This window comes from Ipomoea triloba, chromosome 10 (assembly GCF_003576645.1).
Source record: "Ipomoea triloba cultivar NCNSP0323 chromosome 10, ASM357664v1".
NCBI classification, from domain to species: domain Eukaryota; kingdom Viridiplantae; phylum Streptophyta; class Magnoliopsida; order Solanales; family Convolvulaceae; genus Ipomoea; species Ipomoea triloba.
Window position 1 is genome coordinate 26329880 of NC_044925.1, and position 16434 is coordinate 26346313.

Consider the following 16434-nt stretch of genomic DNA (forward strand, 5'->3'; position numbering starts at 1 on the left):
TGTGTGCTATGCACAAAAGCGTGAGCCAGCTAGGCACGTTAAAGAATAAAGACAATGTTTTTCATTTTCTTTGATAGCTTTTTTAATTTCTTTTCTTTTTTCCCCTCATTTTCTCTCTCTCCATTCTCTCCTACTTGGCTCCTAAAAAATTGTAAAAAAAAATTATACTAATGTGTTGTTCTTAAAGCAACTTCAATTGTTTGATTTTAGGTTGGTTTTTGTCAGGTACATATAGGAAAGAGAGGGAGAGGAGAGGAAAAAGAGAAAATAAGGGAAAAAAAAAAAAAAAGCTAACAATAAAAAGTAATAAATAATAATAAAATTTGTTATTTACGCGCATAATTGGCACTTGCACGTGGGGCAATAGACACCTGCAAGTTGTTTTCTCCATTTTTCTCAAATAATAGGGTCCACACAAAAAAAAAAAAAAAAAAAAAACAAACAAACAAACAAACTTATTTTACACAAAAACTCACCCCAAATTTTTTGTTTTGGACAAAAAAAATTTAAAAATCATTAATGTGATTGCTTTTAGTATAGCAACACTCGCAACCTCAATAAATAGTAAATGGGCTATGGACAATCCAACCAAATTAGTTAAGATATTAGTTTGATAATAACAAGATGAGTAAATTGTCATTTTGGTCCACTAAAGCCTATGGACAATCCAACACTCGCAACCTCAGTAAATAGTAAACCCTAAAATAATGCGGTATTTTAGTTATTTCACACTTCTTTCTTCTCCTCTGGCAAGCTACTCTATTTTCTTGCACTTTATCGGTGACGGCGAGGCCTCATCTGCGATACCCGTATTTTACGCCCGTGAACACCAACCTAGAAACGAGAAACAACCCTTCTTCTGTTTAGCACCACCCCCATCCTCTTTCTTCTCCATCCTCGCCTTCGATTTCTCCAATTCCAAACCTCTCGCATTTGCATTCCGAGGAGTCGATCTCATTCTCTTTCTTGCCCCATCCCGAACACGAAATTCCTGCTAATATCTATACCTAAAGTAGGAAAAGTTCAAAGCATCAGATATGGCTTCTTTACTCCGTCCTTATACAAAGCATCAGAAAGCTCATAATTTTTTAAAAACAAAATATAAAGAAATAATTTTTCCTTATCCAAAGCATCACAAAGCTTATAAATTTTCAAAAACAAAATCTAAAAAAAACAAATTTTCACAACAGAAGAAGGATTGTTTACCGTTTGGCTCGACTCCTTGGAATGCAAATGCGAGAGGTTTGGAATTGGAGAAATCGAAGGTGAGGATGGAGAAGAAAGAGGATGGGGATGGTGCTAAACAGAAGAAGGGTTGTTTTCCGTTTCTGGGTTGGTGTGCACAGGTGTAAATACAGGTATCGTCGATGAAGCCTCGCCGTGCCGGAAAAGTGCAAGAAAATAGGGTAGTTCACCAGAGAAGAAGAAAGAGGTGTGAAATTTAAAATACCCTCATTATTTTAGGATTTAGAATTTTCCGATAAGATTTGACTGGCAATTTGGCCGGAGTGACTAAAATTGATTAAAAAATTGCATAGTTGAGGTACGAAATTAACAGTTTTGAAAGTCGTGGATTGCAATTAACAAGATTCCTATAGTCAGTGGACCAAGATGACAATTTAAGTTTAACTATTCGTGCCTATTGACTTTCTTGGTTAGAGTAGTTAGCTATAGACAAGTCTTTTGCTTGTTAAGGTTACAAGGTGGGTTTACCCCGTGCACATCAGGTAGTGATTTAGCTTGGCAATAGGGAATTGCTCATTAACCTTCTCAGTTCGAGTCCGTCAGCTATAAACAACTTAGGTTAGGATACTTTGCTTGCTAAGGTTACAAACCAGGCGTATTTAACCACAACTTATCTAATAATTTGCAAATCACATCAGAAAGGTAAATCTAAAAAAGCAAAAAAACAATTGAGAGAATGTTCACAATAATCGAATTTATGATTTTTGAATTTTTAATACCATAATCATGCTTCATTCACTTAGCTACTCTCGTGGCCAAGATTTACTATATTGTTGTTATTTTGGGCATGGTAACCAGCCATTAAATGCAAATCACAGTTATCAAAATTGCAATGTTAGTAAGAAATGTCGAACTTTGATAGAACCAAACAAAACAAAGATGCATCGGATGCTATCTACGATGTTTGGTTTGAAGTTTGTTCGCTTGCCATTTAATTTCTCCATCCCCCAAGAAAGACATGTCACATTGAAAACAGTGAATGCAGGATTTTGGTCAACCTCCATTTTTCTTGATATTCTGGAGCTTGTAATAGTAAAAGCAATGACAATGGAAATTTCTGTTCTTCCTAATGGAGTTTCTAAAATGCTTCGAACTTCTCACCTTAACAGATTACAATGCGGTTATGTATGTCGGAAACCCACAAATTCTTGCATGTTATTAGCCGCATTAGTCGCTGTTTGGGCTTTGTATTTTAGCGATGACTGGGCTCGAAGCTCAGTGCAGATATTCTTCAGAAGCATCCATTTTATGGCTGTTTGGATTAGACAAAGACAAAGATCATGAGTATTCATTAGAGTATTAAGATGTTTTACAAGGAAAATTCACCGTCACTATTCAATAGTGTGCATTAGGTAAACTTCACTTTGTGACCTAAACGGACAGAAGATTATAAGAAGGTAAACCCGTTTGGGTTGCGAATCAGATGATAAGAAAAATCCACAACTAACTATTCAAGAGGGTGCGTTGGGCAAATCCCACCTCGTCTAGTCGGCAAAGGTCTGAGTTGTCCATTGCATATCTGACGGGCTGAAACCAAAAAGGCTTATTGACCACTCCTATTGGGAGTCAAACTTAAAATACTACTGTCTACTGTTACCAAGCCAGCAAACCAACTTGGTTGGGATTGCCCCGTACTGCATTGGTTTGTTATGTTGTTTGAACAATGGTATGATAAATTTGAACCAAACATGCAATTGGTCTGAGAAGGAGCCTTGAAAACTTGCAGTGTTAGAAACAATGGCAAGAACCCATAATTTACACTCAAAAAAGACTGGATTTTTACATCTAAAACTGTACATTTCTTTGAGAAATGGAATGGAAAGACAGTAGTGATCTAAACTAAGCACAGAGTCTGTGCATGGATGCAAAGTTGTTTGACACATTGATCTGCAATTTCCTTCTATTCTGCACATTTGGTCTGCTAAGCTTCTTCCCTTTTCTGTGCAAATCATCAAGTTTCTTGATTTCTGGGGCATGATGACTGTCACAACCATACTGTCTAGTGCTAACTCCCTTGCCCCCGCGCCTCGACGATCCATCAGTAAGATTGCTGAGATGTTTTATGGCATTATGCTTGATTCTGAGCTTGGATTGGTTGGTGACCAGAGCAGTAACTGATGCACAAACTGGGAAATTTTCATTGTGGCTTAGATCCATCAGAGTTTGGTCTGAGAGCTTGTCATAGTTCAGTGCACAGCTGATTTTTATCTTTTCTTTTGCACTTAAACCTTTATGGACCTGTCAAAATAAAAAACCTCAAATTAACATCTCAGATTTCATAGCAAAAAGCTTCTGGGAAGTTACAAGATGACCTAGTTCAATTACCTTGAAATAGACATCAATGGCTTCATAGAGGATTTCATATGAGTCTCTTGCAGTGTCTGGGAGTGCAGTAGCTAAAGCCATAAACTTTGAAGGTTGAAGAAACTGATCAGGAGCCACTTCCATGATGTAGAGATCAATCAAGGTGCCAACTTTCTTCAAACTGTAACTGAAAAAATACCTGCTGTTTTCGCGCAGGAATGTTTTCAGAAGCTTAAGGATTAGACTAACATCGTATGCATATCTTTTCCCGGGGGGAGAAGGGATGAGCAGATCATCTATGGTAGCTCGGTCGAGCTGGGAACCGATCAAAACTTCCAATTTCTCAGTGCAGCACTTTAAAGAACGCGACGCTTGAAGGATGTCAAATAGTCCTCTGACAGAAACAAAGCTTGTGTCAAGCAGAGAAAGCAAGTCGATAATGGTCTCAATGATTCTATTCTTCTGAACTGATGTAGCCAAGAGGAAATTCATGTTCTTGTAATAGGAGAGGAACGAGGACACCATCGTTTGATCCAACTTGTGTGAAACCATGGTTCTGACAACCTTTTCCAACATGTCAATGTTGAGAAATTTAAGGTCTTGAAACCACCATTTTGTCTGAGAGGCACAGCTTCTTGAGCTGTCTATACTGATGTCTCCAGAAAACAGTATGCTCGAATTGTCCGAACATGGCGTGCGAGGGCTAGAAACGCAAGGTATCGAAAGCCTGCACACAAGGCAATCCAGGAACTGCTGAAGCACAGATGGAGAGATCAAGAAAGAGGGCAATTCTTGGCATTTCTTCAAGCCAGATACTAGCTCACACCAGTTCAGACTTTGAATGCTCCTAAAAAACCCCTTTGTTTGCTCACTTATTTCCATATAATTTGCAGCAGAATGCAGTAGAAACAAGCTGGGAGGAGCTAATTCAACACTGCCTCCATTGTAGCAAAACTTGGCAATAAGTTCAAACCCCTCTGCCCCACCAGGAAAATCATTGAACACCACCTTCATCCTCCTTGTTTCCCCTCTCACTTTACTGAATAGTTTACTCAACTTTCCTGAGAAAGAGGCAAGAACATTCTGCAGACACCAAAAACACAAAAAAAGGATCAATCAAATATGAACAAGAACAGCTCCAAGAACAGTATTTAGATAATGGGAAAGCAAGTCTTTACCTTGTCCACCAAGAATGTTTCTTCGCCGTTAACGTCTACTTCAAGAACACAACAATTTTGCATGGTTAGGGAAGATAATTGAAGTAAAAATGGCTCCAAAGAATCAGAGATGAAGAGAACTTGTTAGTCTAAGGGCATGGTGAAGAGTTGCTGCATTTGTAGTGTATATGAGTCAATGTGAGCAGAGAAAGTGCTTGTTGGTATGGGGGCAGTGAAGGGAATAAGAAGCATCCATCACAGTAGGCTATTCTATTTTAATACTAATATAGCTAAGGTCAATATGGTCACAAGGCCAACCACTTTTCCTTTAATTTCCTTTATTTTTCCAAAGAATGGTTTTTATTTGATTATCTTTGATAGATTGATAAATGATGATTGTCACTTTTGGCCGCCAATTCTGGTAGTGTAAAGGGCTGACCTTTGGATGCTCTTTTTACTGCTCTCCCCACCTGGCCAACAATACTCAACTTGTTCTCACTTCCCATTCCGATTCCACTTAGATCCCGTCAGATTGGCCTTCTTAGTTTGAGCCGGTCAACTATGAACAACTTAGACTGAATTGTTTCTTTGTGGTCTTTTGTCCACTAGGATCACAAGGTGATAAGGTTTACACAATGCATAGTCTCGAATAGTAATTGTAAATTTTTCTGTCACTAAAAAAAAAACATAATTCAAAGCTTTTTAACATGATGTGCAGAAATATTATTGTTAATTACCAACTATCACAAGTTGTTATAGGGGTAAGTTTTGCTACCCAATCAGATTAATCTGACAGCAAGTCAAGCATGTAGTGATGATAAAGAATCTGGGAATGACATGCTGATGAATGGATGATTTTCAAGTAAAATTAGAACAGAATCTTGCAGGGTCATGCTAATGGCTCAATCATTTAATTGGAATCTTGGAGTCCATGTGTGTTTATAATTGGCTCTTGAGATTTCTTCCAAAACGGAAATATCTTTGAGAATATCAGACCCCCAATAATTCACATGGACAAATTAAACACTCAGAAGACACTCTTCTTATACAAACAAAACTATAAAAGCAAACAGATCGAGTGAGTGGAGCATGATTCAAGTATAAAAAAGTCACGAATTTGATTCTTAACTGTATTGTGTAGTTTGCGAGCTATTGTACAAAAGTAAGGTTTATACCGTCTACACCCTTGAATAAAATATGTAGTTTCATTCGTCACTCAAAAAATTATAAAACGATCTCATTATTATTTTTGTCACTCAAAAATAAAATTATAAAACCTGAACTCATTATCATTTTTGTCACCCAAAAATAAATTTATAAACATTGATCTCATTATCACGTTTGTCTGTTTCTTATTGTCTTCATAGATTCATATATCATTCCCTTGGTTGAAAAGGTCAACCAGTCCGAATTGTCGGTGTTGAGTGCCAACGTAACAGCAAAGATTTGAGTCGATTACACGCTTCGGTTGAGGATTAGAAAAAAAAAATGGAAGAACTAAAAAGTCAGACCAGAAGTGAAAGATCTTGATCATGTGAGCTTATATCCTCTAATAGCTACAGCACAAATGTGCTGGCTGGCGTGAAACATACACAAGATTATCACCTAACTAATCCTCCCCCACCACTAAGAGAAAAGGTGAAAACACTAGTAGAATCTCGGCACAAGGTCTTTCTAGTATGATTTATTTGCGTGATTTGCAGATTATTACAGAGTAGTATAATTTATTCAATGTACATTCTTGAGTAGTGACAGTAGATTTCTCTCTATGAGACAAATTTAAAAAAAGGTGAAAAGTGAAAACTGAAAACACTATAGATAAATAAATTAAATAATACCAAGATTCAGGTATCTAATGCATGTGTTAGATTTATTATCCATGTTATGTTTGATCTAACCCATTAAGGTATATCCATCTCTTTCAAGATTGACCTATTCACCGGAGGAGCATGAATCATTTAGCCATTGCTAATGGTACGGTTGAGCCACTCAACTAATGATAGGATGAGTTATCCGAAATTCCTCGATACATTTAAAGTCATTCAGATTTAGTCTCTCAACCACTACACGAGAAAACAAATTGAGCATAGATTCAACACTAAAACCCTTAGTAGCTAAGAACTTGCAATCTCCATTTCAATATCGATCCAACACTAAAATACGAACTATAATTTCAAACCTCATGTCAAGTTATGTTAAGATCTCCAAGTTTAATAAGACTAATACAATAAATTGACGAAAAGCATAAAAGGGGTCGCTGTCTTGATGTGCCAATTGCTTTTTGTTGGAAGGTAATAAGGATTCCAACAACACAACATTAGTGTTGCCTTTTTGTGGCACTAAAACTTAAAAAGTATATGTTGCACTTTGTCTTTTCATGTAAAACCAAGCACAAAAGGATGAGGATCTGAGGAAATGTATGGCAGAGGAGAGCACAGTACTCACTTTCAATCAGCAAGAAATGGAGCACTGGCATTAAAGAGAGTAAAAGAAGCACAACCATGTTAAGCACTAATTGAAAATAGAGATGTCAATAGGTTGAATTGATAACATTCATTATTCGATTCACCGTTATATATTTTTTGACCCACTGTATTTCCGACCCGTAGTAGGTAGACTCTTTTAAAACTCACCCTACCTTACTGGATGGATTACACACTTGCTTATTATCTTATTAAATATTTTTTAAATAATATTTTAATTAGTATATCCATAATAAAGCTTACCAATTCTATTACAACATAAAATTAAAAAAATTAAAATATTATTGTTTTTTTTTAGCACTACTGACTATGTTACAATGTAGTATATGTTCATAGCTACTTTCTCAAGTCTACCCACTGAGGCTTGATGAACCCACTCCCATCATCCATGTGAGAGTGTAAACTAGGACACCGGGTGCTACTAACCTAATAGACCACAAGGTCTTTGGCAAAAAAAATATTATTGTTAATTTTCTTCAAATAAATTTATTAGTTTAGAACTAAAATCAATAAAAAGTTAACTTGAGTTATAAATATATAAAATAGCATGGTGTGTTGAGTGAAGTTTTTTATGTGATTTTTGTATATAAATTTTGGATCTAACCCGACCAGTTTAAAACTTTTCGCAACCCATCACTTGTTATCACATAAAAAACTTTATCCATACAAGGTGGATTCAAGTCGACATACGTATAGTATAGTAAATTAAAGTTGTCATGCTTAAAAATTGAAATTGTGAAGTAATAAAAGAAAGAAAGTGGGCACTGGCTGGGCAGATAGATTAGGAAATGTAAGTTAAAAAAATGCAACAGATAATGGCAAAAGGTGCGGATTACGCCACATTGCAACAACTCAGTTTTTGGGCTTTTTTTTTTTTTTTTGAAAACAGTTTTTGGGCTTTCTTAATAGTAACATATCTCAATTTATAAATTATGTACAATTGTCAACTACCCTATCATTCGAAATGAGTCATCATATGGATAAATTATGAGTATTTTAAAAAATAAAATAAAAAATTATGTATAATCTGTGACAATTTTAAATCAAGATTCAATATTATCAAGCATCTTGTGATTTGATAGAATCATTGATACTTGTTATAAATAAAGTCTTAGTTTAAGGTCTAAATAATATTTTAAACTCTATTATATCCGTTATTTTTACTAAACTGGATCGTATAGTACACAACAAATCATATCCTAACCAAAAGTATATAAGCATCTAAGCATGTTGTTATCAAGTGATTGCAGAAAGCTAATAAACAACTCAAATTGATAGCTAAATTTAGAATATTATGATTACTTAGTCAATTGTCCGACTAACTTGACTAGAGTTCGTTGCTCCTATTTATACTGTACTTACTTGTTCATTGTTTGAAGGTTTAATTTGCATGTAGTATAGTGTTTATCTTTAGTTTACTAATTAAAAATATGCATTTAATACATTAAAAATGAATCGTTAGCATACTATAAATGAATATTTATTAGTGTTCCATAGTATGATTTCTTGCAAAAATAACGATTGAGACTCAAAAATAAAACAATTCATTATTGTTTGTCATATTAAGAAGTAAAAATAAGGAAGTAAAATTTGAGAGTATAAATAGTAGAATTTAAAAAGTATTATATGTGTGGGGGTGCTGAATTGAGTCAATCACATGCAACATTAAACATTAGTCCTCGATAAATAATAACTGACTCGACAGATTAGTACAGATCCGACCTTAGCTCAGTTGGTAGAGCGGAGGACTGTAGTGTGAGCTGAAATCCTTAGGTCGCTGGTTCGAATCCGGCAGGTCGGATTCTTCTTTGTCTACATTTTCGTTCTTAAACACACAAAATAAAAATCGCCGTTGCCGGGGATCGAACCCGGGTCACCCGCGTGACAGGCGGGAATACTCACCACTATACTACAACGACTTTTGAATTTCCGCTTCAAAACAACTTTATATAAAACATATTACTATAGAAAACACATACGGCATCATTAAGACATTAACCAAACCCACATAAATGATACTGGTGGCATGGTGAGTTGGTGGCATGGCGACACGAAACCTAATACACCCATCATATTTTCACCATATAGTTGTATAAACACAAAAAGAAAATAAAATCATAAAGCTGATTATTAATATTGTAATACAAATGTTAGGTGTTAAAATATACTTTTACGATATGATCATTACAACTAATTAATAACTCATTCATGGGCAAACTCTTCAAATTTTGATTATTAGAGTCTGTTTTAAATGTCTAACCAACCAAAAAGAATCTATCATGACAACCTCTCTTTGTTTTAGAGTTATTATGCACCAACAATGTTTACTCACTATATACCATTTGTTAATAATTACATATTTCTTTCATTATCAAAAAGGAAAAAAAAAAAAAAAAAAAAAAANTTTGGAATTGGAGAAATCGAAGGTGAGGATGGAGAAGAAAGAGGATGGGGATGGTGCTAAACAGAAGAAGGGTTGTTTTCCGTTTCTGGGTTGGTGTGCACAGGTGTAAATACAGGTATCGTCGATGAAGCCTCGCCGTGCCGGAAAAGTGCAAGAAAATAGGGTAGTTCACCAGAGAAGAAGAAAGAGGTGTGAAATTTAAAATACCCTCATTATTTTAGGATTTAGAATTTTCCGATAAGATTTGACTGGCAATTTGGCCGGAGTGACTAAAATTGATTAAAAAATTGCATAGTTGAGGTACGAAATTAACAGTTTTGAAAGTCGTGGATTGCAATTAACAAGATTCCTATAGTCAGTGGACCAAGATGACAATTTAAGTTTAACTATTCGTGCCTATTGACTTTCTTGGTTAGAGTAGTTAGCTATAGACAAGTCTTTTGCTTGTTAAGGTTACAAGGTGGGTTTACCCCGTGCACATCAGGTAGTGATTTAGCTTGGCAATAGGGAATTGCTCATTAACCTTCTCAGTTCGAGTCCGTCAGCTATAAACAACTTAGGTTAGGATACTTTGCTTGCTAAGGTTACAAACCAGGCGTATTTAACCACAACTTATCTAATAATTTGCAAATCACATCAGAAAGGTAAATCTAAAAAAGCAAAAAAACAATTGAGAGAATGTTCACAATAATCGAATTTATGATTTTTGAATTTTTAATACCATAATCATGCTTCATTCACTTAGCTACTCTCGTGGCCAAGATTTACTATATTGTTGTTATTTTGGGCATGGTAACCAGCCATTAAATGCAAATCACAGTTATCAAAATTGCAATGTTAGTAAGAAATGTCGAACTTTGATAGAACCAAACAAAACAAAGATGCATCGGATGCTATCTACGATGTTTGGTTTGAAGTTTGTTCGCTTGCCATTTAATTTCTCCATCCCCCAAGAAAGACATGTCACATTGAAAACAGTGAATGCAGGATTTTGGTCAACCTCCATTTTTCTTGATATTCTGGAGCTTGTAATAGTAAAAGCAATGACAATGGAAATTTCTGTTCTTCCTAATGGAGTTTCTAAAATGCTTCGAACTTCTCACCTTAACAGATTACAATGCGGTTATGTATGTCGGAAACCCACAAATTCTTGCATGTTATTAGCCGCATTAGTCGCTGTTTGGGCTTTGTATTTTAGCGATGACTGGGCTCGAAGCTCAGTGCAGATATTCTTCAGAAGCATCCATTTTATGGCTGTTTGGATTAGACAAAGACAAAGATCATGAGTATTCATTAGAGTATTAAGATGTTTTACAAGGAAAATTCACCGTCACTATTCAATAGTGTGCATTAGGTAAACTTCACTTTGTGACCTAAACGGACAGAAGATTATAAGAAGGTAAACCCGTTTGGGTTGCGAATCAGATGATAAGAAAAATCCACAACTAACTATTCAAGAGGGTGCGTTGGGCAAATCCCACCTCGTCTAGTCGGCAAAGGTCTGAGTTGTCCATTGCATATCTGACGGGCTGAAACCAAAAAGGCTTATTGACCACTCCTATTGGGAGTCAAACTTAAAATACTACTGTCTACTGTTACCAAGCCAGCAAACCAACTTGGTTGGGATTGCCCCGTACTGCATTGGTTTGTTATGTTGTTTGAACAATGGTATGATAAATTTGAACCAAACATGCAATTGGTCTGAGAAGGAGCCTTGAAAACTTGCAGTGTTAGAAACAATGGCAAGAACCCATAATTTACACTCAAAAAAGACTGGATTTTTACATCTAAAACTGTACATTTCTTTGAGAAATGGAATGGAAAGACAGTAGTGATCTAAACTAAGCACAGAGTCTGTGCATGGATGCAAAGTTGTTTGACACATTGATCTGCAATTTCCTTCTATTCTGCACATTTGGTCTGCTAAGCTTCTTCCCTTTTCTGTGCAAATCATCAAGTTTCTTGATTTCTGGGGCATGATGACTGTCACAACCATACTGTCTAGTGCTAACTCCCTTGCCCCCGCGCCTCGACGATCCATCAGTAAGATTGCTGAGATGTTTTATGGCATTATGCTTGATTCTGAGCTTGGATTGGTTGGTGACCAGAGCAGTAACTGATGCACAAACTGGGAAATTTTCATTGTGGCTTAGATCCATCAGAGTTTGGTCTGAGAGCTTGTCATAGTTCAGTGCACAGCTGATTTTTATCTTTTCTTTTGCACTTAAACCTTTATGGACCTGTCAAAATAAAAAACCTCAAATTAACATCTCAGATTTCATAGCAAAAAGCTTCTGGGAAGTTACAAGATGACCTAGTTCAATTACCTTGAAATAGACATCAATGGCTTCATAGAGGATTTCATATGAGTCTCTTGCAGTGTCTGGGAGTGCAGTAGCTAAAGCCATAAACTTTGAAGGTTGAAGAAACTGATCAGGAGCCACTTCCATGATGTAGAGATCAATCAAGGTGCCAACTTTCTTCAAACTGTAACTGAAAAAATACCTGCTGTTTTCGCGCAGGAATGTTTTCAGAAGCTTAAGGATTAGACTAACATCGTATGCATATCTTTTCCCGGGGGGAGAAGGGATGAGCAGATCATCTATGGTAGCTCGGTCGAGCTGGGAACCGATCAAAACTTCCAATTTCTCAGTGCAGCACTTTAAAGAACGCGACGCTTGAAGGATGTCAAATAGTCCTCTGACAGAAACAAAGCTTGTGTCAAGCAGAGAAAGCAAGTCGATAATGGTCTCAATGATTCTATTCTTCTGAACTGATGTAGCCAAGAGGAAATTCATGTTCTTGTAATAGGAGAGGAACGAGGACACCATCGTTTGATCCAACTTGTGTGAAACCATGGTTCTGACAACCTTTTCCAACATGTCAATGTTGAGAAATTTAAGGTCTTGAAACCACCATTTTGTCTGAGAGGCACAGCTTCTTGAGCTGTCTATACTGATGTCTCCAGAAAACAGTATGCTCGAATTGTCCGAACATGGCGTGCGAGGGCTAGAAACGCAAGGTATCGAAAGCCTGCACACAAGGCAATCCAGGAACTGCTGAAGCACAGATGGAGAGATCAAGAAAGAGGGCAATTCTTGGCATTTCTTCAAGCCAGATACTAGCTCACACCAGTTCAGACTTTGAATGCTCCTAAAAAACCCCTTTGTTTGCTCACTTATTTCCATATAATTTGCAGCAGAATGCAGTAGAAACAAGCTGGGAGGAGCTAATTCAACACTGCCTCCATTGTAGCAAAACTTGGCAATAAGTTCAAACCCCTCTGCCCCACCAGGAAAATCATTGAACACCACCTTCATCCTCCTTGTTTCCCCTCTCACTTTACTGAATAGTTTACTCAACTTTCCTGAGAAAGAGGCAAGAACATTCTGCAGACACCAAAAACACAAAAAAAGGATCAATCAAATATGAACAAGAACAGCTCCAAGAACAGTATTTAGATAATGGGAAAGCAAGTCTTTACCTTGTCCACCAAGAATGTTTCTTCGCCGTTAACGTCTACTTCAAGAACACAACAATTTTGCATGGTTAGGGAAGATAATTGAAGTAAAAATGGCTCCAAAGAATCAGAGATGAAGAGAACTTGTTAGTCTAAGGGCATGGTGAAGAGTTGCTGCATTTGTAGTGTATATGAGTCAATGTGAGCAGAGAAAGTGCTTGTTGGTATGGGGGCAGTGAAGGGAATAAGAAGCATCCATCACAGTAGGCTATTCTATTTTAATACTAATATAGCTAAGGTCAATATGGTCACAAGGCCAACCACTTTTCCTTTAATTTCCTTTATTTTTCCAAAGAATGGTTTTTATTTGATTATCTTTGATAGATTGATAAATGATGATTGTCACTTTTGGCCGCCAATTCTGGTAGTGTAAAGGGCTGACCTTTGGATGCTCTTTTTACTGCTCTCCCCACCTGGCCAACAATACTCAACTTGTTCTCACTTCCCATTCCGATTCCACTTAGATCCCGTCAGATTGGCCTTCTTAGTTTGAGCCGGTCAACTATGAACAACTTAGACTGAATTGTTTCTTTGTGGTCTTTTGTCCACTAGGATCACAAGGTGATAAGGTTTACACAATGCATAGTCTCGAATAGTAATTGTAAATTTTTCTGTCACTAAAAAAAAAACATAATTCAAAGCTTTTTAACATGATGTGCAGAAATATTATTGTTAATTACCAACTATCACAAGTTGTTATAGGGGTAAGTTTTGCTACCCAATCAGATTAATCTGACAGCAAGTCAAGCATGTAGTGATGATAAAGAATCTGGGAATGACATGCTGATGAATGGATGATTTTCAAGTAAAATTAGAACAGAATCTTGCAGGGTCATGCTAATGGCTCAATCATTTAATTGGAATCTTGGAGTCCATGTGTGTTTATAATTGGCTCTTGAGATTTCTTCCAAAACGGAAATATCTTTGAGAATATCAGACCCCCAATAATTCACATGGACAAATTAAACACTCAGAAGACACTCTTCTTATACAAACAAAACTATAAAAGCAAACAGATCGAGTGAGTGGAGCATGATTCAAGTATAAAAAAGTCACGAATTTGATTCTTAACTGTATTGTGTAGTTTGCGAGCTATTGTACAAAAGTAAGGTTTATACCGTCTACACCCTTGAATAAAATATGTAGTTTCATTCGTCACTCAAAAAATTATAAAACGATCTCATTATTATTTTTGTCACTCAAAAATAAAATTATAAAACCTGAACTCATTATCATTTTTGTCACCCAAAAATAAATTTATAAACATTGATCTCATTATCACGTTTGTCTGTTTCTTATTGTCTTCATAGATTCATATATCATTCCCTTGGTTGAAAAGGTCAACCAGTCCGAATTGTCGGTGTTGAGTGCCAACGTAACAGCAAAGATTTGAGTCGATTACACGCTTCGGTTGAGGATTAGAAAAAAAAAATGGAAGAACTAAAAAGTCAGACCAGAAGTGAAAGATCTTGATCATGTGAGCTTATATCCTCTAATAGCTACAGCACAAATGTGCTGGCTGGCGTGAAACATACACAAGATTATCACCTAACTAATCCTCCCCCACCACTAAGAGAAAAGGTGAAAACACTAGTAGAATCTCGGCACAAGGTCTTTCTAGTATGATTTATTTGCGTGATTTGCAGATTATTACAGAGTAGTATAATTTATTCAATGTACATTCTTGAGTAGTGACAGTAGATTTCTCTCTATGAGACAAATTTAAAAAAAGGTGAAAAGTGAAAACTGAAAACACTATAGATAAATAAATTAAATAATACCAAGATTCAGGTATCTAATGCATGTGTTAGATTTATTATCCATGTTATGTTTGATCTAACCCATTAAGGTATATCCATCTCTTTCAAGATTGACCTATTCACCGGAGGAGCATGAATCATTTAGCCATTGCTAATGGTACGGTTGAGCCACTCAACTAATGATAGGATGAGTTATCCGAAATTCCTCGATACATTTAAAGTCATTCAGATTTAGTCTCTCAACCACTACACGAGAAAACAAATTGAGCATAGATTCAACACTAAAACCCTTAGTAGCTAAGAACTTGCAATCTCCATTTCAATATCGATCCAACACTAAAATACGAACTATAATTTCAAACCTCATGTCAAGTTATGTTAAGATCTCCAAGTTTAATAAGACTAATACAATAAATTGACGAAAAGCATAAAAGGGGTCGCTGTCTTGATGTGCCAATTGCTTTTTGTTGGAAGGTAATAAGGATTCCAACAACACAACATTAGTGTTGCCTTTTTGTGGCACTAAAACTTAAAAAGTATATGTTGCACTTTGTCTTTTCATGTAAAACCAAGCACAAAAGGATGAGGATCTGAGGAAATGTATGGCAGAGGAGAGCACAGTACTCACTTTCAATCAGCAAGAAATGGAGCACTGGCATTAAAGAGAGTAAAAGAAGCACAACCATGTTAAGCACTAATTGAAAATAGAGATGTCAATAGGTTGAATTGATAACATTCATTATTCGATTCACCGTTATATATTTTTTGACCCACTGTATTTCCGACCCGTAGTAGGTAGACTCTTTTAAAACTCACCCTACCTTACTGGATGGATTACACACTTGCTTATTATCTTATTAAATATTTTTTAAATAATATTTTAATTAGTATATCCATAATAAAGCTTACCAATTCTATTACAACATAAAATTAAAAAAATTAAAATATTATTGTTTTTTTTTAGCACTACTGACTATGTTACAATGTAGTATATGTTCATAGCTACTTTCTCAAGTCTACCCACTGAGGCTTGATGAACCCACTCCCATCATCCATGTGAGAGTGTAAACTAGGACACCGGGTGCTACTAACCTAATAGACCACAAGGTCTTTGGCAAAAAAAATATTATTGTTAATTTTCTTCAAATAAATTTATTAGTTTAGAACTAAAATCAATAAAAAGTTAACTTGAGTTATAAATATATAAAATAGCATGGTGTGTTGAGTGAAGTTTTTTATGTGATTTTTGTATATAAATTTTGGATCTAACCCGACCAGTTTAAAACTTTTCGCAACCCATCACTTGTTATCACATAAAAAACTTTATCCATACAAGGTGGATTCAAGTCGACATACGTATAGTATAGTAAATTAAAGTTGTCATGCTTAAAAATTGAAATTGTGAAGTAATAAAAGAAAGAAAGTGGGCACTGGCTGGGCAGATAGATTAGGAAATGTAAGTTAAAAAAATGCAACAGATAATGGCAAAAGGTGCGGATTACGCCACATTGCAACAACTCAGTTTTTGGGCTTTTTTTTTTTTTTTTGAAAACAGTTTTTG

The 16434-nt window shown here is 35.9% G+C and overlaps 2 protein-coding genes and 2 non-coding genes across 4 annotated transcripts; 1 reads left to right on the forward strand and 3 right to left on the reverse strand.

Annotated features, from left to right (window-relative positions):
• Window positions 1–2965: 2965 nt before the first annotated feature.
• On the reverse strand, window positions 2966–5113 carry LOC116033008 (BTB/POZ domain-containing protein At3g22104-like). The gene is made up of 3 exons (XM_031275760.1): window positions 4728–5113; window positions 3571–4632; window positions 2966–3483 (listed from the first exon to the last, which is right to left on the reverse strand). Exons 1-3 carry the CDS (start codon window positions 4788–4790, stop codon window positions 3085–3087), a joined length of 1524 nt encoding a protein of 507 aa, XP_031131620.1. The 5' UTR covers window positions 4791–5113; the 3' UTR covers window positions 2966–3084.
• Window positions 5114–8906: 3793 nt separating this feature from the next.
• TRNAY-GUA lies at window positions 8907–8990 on the forward strand. Its single transcript is given in 2 exon segments — window positions 8907–8943; window positions 8955–8990. It is a non-coding gene; the product is annotated as a tRNA-Tyr (tRNA).
• Window positions 8991–9036: 46 nt separating this feature from the next.
• Window positions 9037–9108, reverse strand: TRNAD-GUC. The gene has a single exon. It is a non-coding gene; the product is annotated as a tRNA-Asp (tRNA).
• Window positions 9109–11315: 2207 nt separating this feature from the next.
• On the reverse strand, window positions 11316–13463 carry LOC116032992 (BTB/POZ domain-containing protein At3g22104-like). Its single transcript, XM_031275746.1, has 3 exons — window positions 13078–13463; window positions 11921–12982; window positions 11316–11833 (listed from the first exon to the last, which is right to left on the reverse strand). Exons 1-3 carry the CDS (start codon window positions 13138–13140, stop codon window positions 11435–11437), a joined length of 1524 nt encoding a protein of 507 aa, XP_031131606.1. The 5' UTR covers window positions 13141–13463; the 3' UTR covers window positions 11316–11434.
• Window positions 13464–16434: the final 2971 nt, after the last annotated feature.

Bases quoted from the DNA above. Each gene is read 5' to 3' on its own strand.
- LOC116033008 (XM_031275760.1), bottom strand. From the start codon at position 4,790: ATGCAAAATTGTTGTGTTCTTGAAGTAGACGTTAACGGCGAAGAAACA. The intron at 4,633-4,727 runs GTAAAGACTTGC...TGGTGTCTGCAG, and splicing joins AAACATTCTTGGTGGACAAG to AATGTTCTTGCCTCTTTCTC. The intron at 3,484-3,570 runs GTAATTGAACTA...TTATTTTGACAG, and splicing joins CCATTGATGTCTATTTCAAG to GTCCATAAAGGTTTAAGTGC.
- LOC116032992 (XM_031275746.1), bottom strand. From the start codon at position 13,140: ATGCAAAATTGTTGTGTTCTTGAAGTAGACGTTAACGGCGAAGAAACA. The intron at 12,983-13,077 runs GTAAAGACTTGC...TGGTGTCTGCAG, and splicing joins AAACATTCTTGGTGGACAAG to AATGTTCTTGCCTCTTTCTC. The intron at 11,834-11,920 runs GTAATTGAACTA...TTATTTTGACAG, and splicing joins CCATTGATGTCTATTTCAAG to GTCCATAAAGGTTTAAGTGC.